The sequence below is a fragment of the Microplitis demolitor genome, chromosome 6 (genome assembly GCF_026212275.2).
Source record: "Microplitis demolitor isolate Queensland-Clemson2020A chromosome 6, iyMicDemo2.1a, whole genome shotgun sequence".
NCBI lineage: Eukaryota > Metazoa > Arthropoda > Insecta > Hymenoptera > Braconidae > Microplitis > Microplitis demolitor.
In genome coordinates this window covers 21,843,441-21,852,877 of record NC_068550.1, presented here as the reverse complement: position 1 = coordinate 21,852,877, position 9,437 = coordinate 21,843,441, and the positions used below count along the sequence as shown (strand labels likewise).

At 35.5% G+C, this 9,437-nt stretch overlaps 1 protein-coding gene across 1 annotated transcript; it reads right to left on the bottom strand.

Annotated features, from left to right (window-relative positions):
• Positions 1 to 2,409: 2,409 nt before the first annotated feature.
• On the bottom strand, positions 2,410 to 4,329 carry LOC128668126 (golgin subfamily A member 6-like protein 22). Its single transcript, XM_053740295.1, has 3 exons — positions 4,131 to 4,329; positions 3,662 to 3,947; positions 2,410 to 3,412 (listed from the first exon to the last, which is right to left on the bottom strand). Exons 1-3 carry the CDS (start codon positions 4,327 to 4,329, stop codon positions 2,410 to 2,412), a joined length of 1,488 nt encoding a protein of 495 aa, XP_053596270.1.
• Between the last annotated feature and the right edge of the window lie 5,108 nt (positions 4,330 to 9,437).

Genomic DNA, 9,437 nt, shown 5'->3' with positions numbered 1-9,437 from the left:
ACTTATAAGTTACACATTGCGAATTCGCTTTTAATCCTGCGACAAATTTTTTATAAACTAAAAATATTAGTTCGTTCACCGAACTCTTGCGAAATGGGTTTTTATGCCATAAAAATTTTAACATGTATCTTTTATGGTTGATAAAAAATTTATGATTTTTAAAGAAAAAAAAAAGTTATTCCTTCTGATCAACCTAATAACTTTTTTTGGTTCTCACTAATGTAAACTTTTTTTTTCGTTAATTCTTTTAGCTTGTTTTGTTCATCGACTACGATAAGTAATTTTTTATTTCAAGGCTAACTAATATAAATTTTCTTTATTTATTTTTCAATTCTTTCAGCTGAATTGTATATCTAATATTATTTCTTATAAAATTTACTTGAAATGTATAATCGTAACGATAAAAACTTATTTAAATATTTTTATTTCAGGGCCAACTATATATAAAATAGTTTTATTTGCACAACTTATAGGTCGTATACAAATTTTTACATAAATCATATTTTCATTTGGTAAAATATTCACTTCGTTATATATATTATTTCTTTCTTACTTTTTAACTTCTATAATTTATTTGTTTTTGGCTTCTTATATTTTTTGCACGTCACAGTCTTGGTATCCCGCTTGCACCACGCTCCGTAACCCTGAGTTGACTCTCAAAATTTCTTCAATTCTCTTGAAGACCGTACATAGTTTTATATCAACCTCTCCTTTTAATTTCGCTATCATTTTTTCTTCTACTTTTTTATCCTCTAACCCTCTCCACTCTTCTAGCAGCTCTTTTTCCTTCTCCACCCCTTTATATATTCCTTCACATTTTAGTAGGTGTATCAACGTTTCCTCCTCTTTCCTACACCCTCTACAGCTCCAGCCCCTGTACACTTTTTTGCCCGCTCTTCCCAAATTTCCACACCTTATCCTCGCCCACATCTCCTTGTCCTCCCCTCTTACATTATCTTTTTTCCAGTAGTTATCTTATTCTTTCTCTAATCTTATTTTTTTGTACAATGTATTATACGTTGATTTGTTTATTGCGTCTTCAGCCTCCTTTTTCACGTTCTCTCTCATTTTCTTAATGCCCTCATTCAGCTTTTCCTCTATTTCCTGTACTCCCGCATCCCTGTAGATCATCTCTATCACCTCCTCGCATTACATTTTTTTTAGCGCAACCTTCACCATTTTCCCCCATTTCGTCGGGCACCTGTTCATAATCCCTCTCATTTCTTCTTTCAGTGCTATCCTTGGCCATCTCTCTTTTTCCATCATCATACAATCCTTCATATATCTTACTGCTCTTCCTTTTAATATTACTTCCATCTTTTCTACTCCCATCTCGTCCCTCCAAATATATTCTGGTGTATCCCTTCTTACTCCTAATGCCATCTTGCAGAGCCTCCTATGCACCCTCTCTATTTCTTCCGACTTTTCCCACCCCCAGACCTCCACTCCGTACAAAGCTACTGTTCTTGCCACAGTGTTCATCAGATACATCCTGTCCCTCATGCTGTTCCTTTTGCTCCTTTTTATCACTCCCCATACTGCATTTGTGGCCTTTTGTGCTTTTTGTGCTAGTTCCTTTTTTTGTTTCCCTGCGCTATTCCTTGTGGTGAAATGGTACCCAAGATATTTAAATTCTTTGACTTCTTCGACCTCACTTCCTTTATACATCCATTTTTTTCCCTTCTTTTTTCTACCTCCATTTCTGCATATTAGAATTTTTGTTTTTTCCACGTTCACCTCCATCTTATTCTCTTCTGTGTATCTTTCCAGCTCTTTCAGCATCCCTCTTAGCTCCTCTTCTGTGTCCGCAACTAGCGCCACATCATCCGCATATTTCATGACATGTATTCGTTGGTTCCCAATCATTGTCCCTCCTCTCTTCTTCTATTCCATCGTCTTTTCTAGGTCGTCGATATCTATGCCATATAACGCTCCGCTCATCGCACACCCTTGTCTTTCCCCTTTTCTTGTTATAAATTCTTTTGTCTGTCTTCTTTTTCCTACTTTCACCTTACAATATGTTCTTTTATATATTTCTCTTATTATTCTGTGCATTCTCCCTCTGGCCCCCTTCCTCCATACCTTTCTCTTCATTTTTGGTCTCCTGACTGTGTCGAACGCCGCTCTAAAGTCTATGAACCCGATGCATAATTTTCCTCCCTTCCTCTTCATTTTGTTGTTTATTAGACTATTCAATACAAATATGTGGTCCCTTGTCCCTCTTTTTTTCCTGAACCCCGCCTGACTTTCCCTTAAAATTTTTTCTTTATCTATCCAGTTATTTAGCCTCTCCGTCATCATAGTTGTCAATAACTTGTACCCTTTATTTAGAACCGAAATTCTCTTGTAATTTTCTGTTCTTTCTCCGTCTCCTGCTTTGTAAATCGGAATTATCACTGCTGTGTCCCATCATTCTGGCATACTTCCTTCGTCCCATATTCTATTTATAATTTCGCCTATCCATTCAATGACATCTGGTGCACTGTTCTTTATAAATTCTGCTGTTATCCCGTCTTCCCCTGGAGCTTTGTGATTCCCGAGCTTTCTTATTGCGGCTTTCACTTCTCTCCTGCTGAAGTTTTTATCGAGCTTCGGCTCCTCTGATCCTTCATTACTACCTTCTCCTTTCCACGGCTCATTTTCTTCTTCTTCCGATTCTTCATTGCCTTCCCCATTCAGCAGATCACTAAAGTGCTTTTCCCATTGTTTTGCTTTTATGCTGTTGCTTGCAGCTCTTTTCTTTCTTCCTCTGAACCTATTTATGGCTTCCCACCATTTTGTCATGTCTTTGGCGTTATTTATCTCCTCACACCTTTCCATCATCCACCTTTCCTTGCTCTCTTTGATTGTTTCCCTATATTTCTTTCTGCTTTCCTTCAGATTTCTTTTTTTTTTCTTTGTTATTATCCTTGAAGAATTCTTTGAGCTTCTTCCATACTTCTTTTCTTTTTTTTTACCCTCTATATTGTACCACTTTTTTTTCTCCTTTGTATCTTTGTCCTTCTTTCCTTTCATCACCATCCTCGTTTTTTCAGCCCCTTTTCTTACTATTTCCTTTATATCCTCCCACTTAAGCTCGTTTTTTTCCTCTACTGCTTCTGTCAGTGCTTCCTGCGTTGCTTCTGCATACTCCTGTATTTTTTCTTTCTTCCAGATCAGCTTATTTGCTCCAATTTCTTCCTGCTCTTCCTCCTCTGACATGCAGCTTCCTTCCTTACTCTCTTCCTCATTTCTCTTTACCTTATATCTTGCCAACACTGGTAGATGATCTGACTCTATACTTTCCACCACTCTTACCTCTATTTCTTGCTCATCGCCTCTGTCCAGCGTTAGTATAAGGTCAATTACTGATCCTAAACTCTCTTCGTCTCCCCCGACGTAAGTTATTTCCCCACCTTCATCACCTCTTGCTCTATCATTTTATACGCAGAGTCCTAACTCATCACACATCTTTAGTAATTTTTTTCCTTCGCTGTTTACTGTCTTGTCTCTCGATTTTCTTTTTTTCCTCACTCTGCCTTCGTCCTCTCCTGTTACGTTTTCTTCTCCGATTCTCGCATTAAAGTCCCCAATGATCATCACACTTTCGTCCCTGTTTGCACATTCTTCTATCTGCCTTCTTAGCTCCGTTTCTAATTTGCTCATTCCTACATTGTTATACACTGTGATTATACTTTCACTTTCCTTACTTTCTTCCAACATCATTCCGTATTTCCATTCCCTGACTTCCCATTTTAATTTGCAATTTTTTTTTATCCCAATAATATGACCTCCCTTTGCTCTTCCTCTCTGTTTCTCTCTCGTCACAGGCTCCGCCCACCATTTGAATTCTTTGCTCAGCCTCTCACATGTTATTTCCACCTTATCTTCCATTACCCATGTCTCCACTAGCACAACAATCTCGTTTTCTTCCATCATTGTGGCAGCTTTTTCTACCTCATTCATACCTGCAACATTTCAAAACTATATTTTCCTTCTATTTTCTTGCTCTCTTCCTTTATTTTGGTCCTCTTTCTCCTTGGCCTCTGTGTCTCTTTCTGTACCCACTCTCCACTCCTTTTTCTCATCATTCGCCCACTTTCATAATTCCGATTCTCCTTTTTTTTCATTCCAACACCACCATACCTCACCAATTTTTAACCTTTTTTGCTTCCTTTCTTTTAGTTCTTCCTCCAGCTCATTTCCATTAATTTTTTTTGGCTTTTCTTCAATGAGCTTTTCTTTTTCTTGTCTTCTCCATTCTTCATTTGTTTTGTCCTTCTTATCTTGTCTTTTCCTCGCCTCGCTCACGAATCTTTCCACCTCATTTTCCAAGCTCCATTCCCTCATTTCTTGAACATTCCTTTCATTCGCCCACGCGTTTTCTGTTTCCTTCACTCTTGATCGCCCTCTTTCCTGCCTTCCTCCACTGTTACTCTTTCCTTGTCTCTTTGTGTCGTGACTCTGACTGTCGTGTTGCTTTCCTTTTTTTTTTCCTCGGTTGCTTTCGTCTTATTTGGTATGTTCGTCTTACTTTCTTTCTCCTTTTTTATTTTTTCACTTAGCTCTTTAATTACTCTGTCCTTTTCCTTTATGCTTTGTTCTCTTTTACCAATTTCCTTCTCTAATCTTTCTATTTCCTGTCTGTGTCTTCTTTCCTTTTCCACTTGGTCTTCTTTACATTTGCTCCTAATTATTTGGGCCCCTATCTTCGAGGATTCTTGTCTTATACATGCCTTTATTCCTTCCATTGATTTCATTATCAATTCTTCAACTTTTGTTTTTACCCTGTCTTCTATCTCTGCGATCAATTGCCACATCTTTTCCTCTGAATTTTTTTCACTATCCTTCATTTCCTGCTTTTGGCTCCAATTTGACATTCCAGTCTGCGTTGCTTGTTCTCTTGTCTTTTTTCCCACTTCATCTTTCTGTTTGTCTTTCCTATCATTGATTGTCTCGATTATATCTAACTCTTTCGCCTCTTCATTACTGTCCTTCTCAACTTGCAGACTTCCTCTACTGTTTCTTGTCGGTGTTCTCGCTAGCTGAAATCCGGCTCTGCACCAGTCTGTTCCTACCTCATTTATATTGTCTGTGTTTTCTACCTTTTTTGCTTTTGCCTTTATTATATCCATCTGACTAAACACAAATTTTTCTAACGCTCCATTTTTCATACCGTAGTCTCTTTTACTCGCTGAATTTGTACTTTTGAATTTGCGCGGCCTTCCCCTCCTTCTCTTGGTCATCCCGGCGCTTGCGCCATTCGCTTTACCTCTCTCATGTGTTTCCTCGTCACTTGTCATCTCTTTGTATGTGCTGCCCTCTCGTTCCTCGTCACTTTTTTCCTTCGTCTTGTCTCCCGCCAATTCCTCTATGTCCGCCAAAACCCGGATTGCTTTTACCTTTTGGTTTCCGCGTCTTTTGCTTTTCCCGTGCCACAGCTTTTCTTTTTTTTATTATTCACCTTGTTTTGCGTTTTTCACTCCCACCTTTTTTACTCTAAACTTACTTGCCTTTTCTTTTTTTTTTTCACTATTTTATTTATTTTTGCACTAGCTACTCTTTTACACGTCTGTACACTTACACAGCTTACAGCGCTCCTTTCAGGGCCAACTAATATTTATTATTTTTTTTTTTATTCTTTCAGTTAAATCTTATATTAAATGAATTATTGTTTATAGAATTGACTTAAAATTACATTTTTCAGCGCTTCATTGTATTAAACAATACTTATTTCAATGTTTTCATTTCAGGGCAAACTAATATTTAATTTTTTTATTTTTTCAGCTAGATCATTAACTAATTAAATTGTTACTTATAAAACTGACATCAAATGAAAAATTTAAACTCCCCATTGTAATGATAAAAACTTACCCAATAATTTCTGTTTCAGGGCCAACTAATATTTATTTTTTTATTCTTTTTTTTTTAATTCTTTCAGTCAAATTTTAAACTAAATAAATTATTGTTTATAAAATTTATATTAAACGGCACTTTTCAGCACCTTGTTAAAAAGTTGAAAACTTGTTTAAAAATTTCCATTTCAGGAATCAACTAACATGAATTGTTTTATTTTTTTTTTTTAATTTTTTCAGTCAGGTCTTACATCAAATAAATTATTCTTAATATAATTGACGTCAAGTGGGACTTCAGCGCCTTATTATTACGACGAAGAGTTTTTCAATCAATCCAATATCAAGGTGAACTGTCATAATTTTTTTTATTTTTATTTTTTGACTTTGATTTTAAGTAAATTATACAAAAAACAACCATACCCATACGTAAAACCATACCAAATTAAAACCAAACTGCTCTTTTCAGCGCCTGGCCCACATGGAGAAAGTTCTTGAGCTTTTGGGGTCCTGTTCATGCAGGGCCCCCCCCCCCAAATTTTTTATACGTCTATTCTTTTCAAGTTTCAAATTATACTAAATAAGCAGTCATAAGATATACAAAATTTTTTTTCCGTACAAATAACATAAAATTTTTTTCTTGCAGAGTATAATTCCCTTAAATAAAATTTCCCAATACCAATAAAACCCATCTTTTACTTTATCCTTTCCCATTGGACTCAACAAATTCATGAAACTTTTTTTTGTTGAATTTTACGGCAATTAGTAAAAAATTTTCTAACCTAGTCTGCAGAATTTTTATCTATCATCTCTGTACTTAAAGATAAATATATTTATAAACTAAAGTGTAAACTATAATTTAACAAATGTTAAAAAATTGTAATTCTTTCTCAGTCATTTTAAACAATAAAACATTTACTGCGAAAAAATATCGGAGCATTGATGTGAGTTAAATGTTACAGAACTTAAATTATTATCCACGAACGTAAGTTATAGTGGCCCTAAAAAGAGCCATTTCCAACTTAAAGTGTAAAACTTCAGTATCCAATTATAAAAAATCTGTACATAGAAATAAAAAGAATTCCTGACGAAAGACATATTTCGTTTGAGATTTCCTCAAAATAACATGAAAACCAAATTATAAAGTCGTGATGACAACTTTTTTTTCACAACCCGGGATATTTTTCTACTACTTATTGGTTAGCCGATACCGACTCAATCAATATTGTTATTATTTTGCGTTATAAATAATTACTTAAAGCTGTAAAACTATAAAACTTACACTCTTGTAAACATTAAACAGTCAATAAAAATACTTAGTTGGAATACTTTTATTTGTTAAAATAAGAGACTAATGGTGAGGCAAAAATAAATATATGCACAACTCGAAATGTATAAAAAATCATAATTTAGTAAATATTAAAATTTGTACTTGTTGTTTAGCCACTTACTAAATAGATATAAATATTGAAAGAGTATGGAAGCAAGGATTGAATTCTTAGGTGTAAACTTGAATTGTTCTTTACGTATGAAAAATTTGGTGGCCCTGAAGAGGGCCGTTTTTAACTTAAGTCAGAACTTAAGTATCTAATTAGAAAGTATCTTCACCTGTACCATGATATATACTTCATCGCTGGCTTCATGTAATATGCCACAGAAGTCGTCTCTGCCACGTCGTCTGATGCAGTTGCCCAAGTGTATGTAGTCATCGTAGGCCTTGAAAGGAGCAGACTGGTCGGTGAGGGTCGTCAGGTTACCGAGCAAGTCAAGGGCGAAACACTGGGCGGTGTATCTCGTCTTGAGGTCCTTGGACTTGGACGGTTGGATGCCCAACGAAAGCCAAAAGTTGTCTTCCCGGTCGTGGCTTAGCTCCATACGGAAACTCCATGTTTCCTGGATGTCTGTCCTCGGATACAGGGATGACTCTGCAACCTCCACAGCTCCTGAATCTGTCGTGTATAGCTTCGTGCTGATTTTAGTCAGCTTAAACGTGTGGCCAGTTGAATTAATGAATTTCATCTTGACGTGTGAAGTTAAAAACTTGAATATTTTGCGTGACGTACAAAGAAAGTTGTCGATTGGAAATGACCTACAATGACTGTATGACCATTAAGTAACCTCTGACCTTTACCACCTCCACGACTAAATTTCAACGTACTGCTTTCTGATTGGCTCGCAGTTACCGACGTGACGATTTTCTCGTAATTACTTTCTATCGGTACACGCGCACCAATCACAGCAAAGGAAATATCCCCTCTACTACTTCTAGCTTTCTTATTGGCTCGCAGGTACCGACACAGTGAGTATTGTTGTTATTTTTCGTCGGTACGTGCGATCCAATAGAATTACCGAATCATCGATCCCTGAAATATTTGCATCAGACAAAATATTCGGCATTGCCAACGATGGAATATCAAAACTTAACAATATTAAAATATTCCGTTCGCATTTAGTTGATTTTTTAATAGTAGCTGGCTATTGGCTACTTCAACAATTTTACCACACTGTGAATGATATGAATAATTTTATTGATATATTTGTGAAATTTCAGGAGACTTTCGTCTGTTAGAGAGACTCAACTTTCCTTATGACAAGTACACAAAATAATTGTTTGAAAAAATCAAAAATTAATAATAGCCTTTCTATTAATAGCTTTTTCGTAATTTGTCACAAAAAAAAAAAATAATATTCCGGTACCGGGAATCGAACCTTTTTTTTTTTTGTTTAAAGTTTCTTTATTTAAATTTACCATGTCATACATAATAGGAATAAATAAACTAAATAACATAAATCCTTAATTTCTAATTGTTTTAAACTTATTAATTGAGATCAACTGGCTGTTGTTGGCAGCGTCTCGGGTCTCTACCATCTTTGTAATTTTATTTACTGCTATTATTAGAGCCACCGAAGGCTCCGGTCGCGATAGTCATTTTTTATTTTTCAATTAATTTTTTTCCCATTTAGCTTTTATTAAAACAGGAAAACAGTGGCTAAGTGTGCTCCTGTAGGCAATTCGAGCCTGCTGTCGACTGCTACGTTGATCGTTGTTGGTCAAGCGGTAGCTTGGTTGCCGTGAGCAAGTTTAGGGTTTTGTGCGCCGATTTTAAAAAACTACTAATACACTTTTCTATTAAATGTAAATTCTTTTTTTGAATAAACAGCCAGTGTTCGCGTTAACAAATAGCTAGGTCCGTGGTTCGATATAGGGCGAATTGTTATACGGCGCGTACCGGGTTTTCAAACTACAAATATTTTTTATTGCAATAAAATTTATTTTACATAATAATCAGTTTGACTTCAAGTAAAGAGTCTCTATGTTTTCATCTCATTCGAAATTAATCTACTGAAATAATTTATTTATTTTTCCGTCAAGCTTTTGAATTAACAGTAGGAAACTTATGAATTCGAATTAAAGCTTAATTGTAATTTAAACTATAAGAGAAAATAAATTTCAACTGGATAATTATTCTGAACTGGTAGTAAAATTGAGGATAACTTGTGACACTTAAGCCAGAAAAATCTCAAGTGAGTAATTACTTACGCTTAAGCGAATACATATTTATTCCAACTTCAAATTTTGAATGTTAATATTTTTCCAGGGGCTTT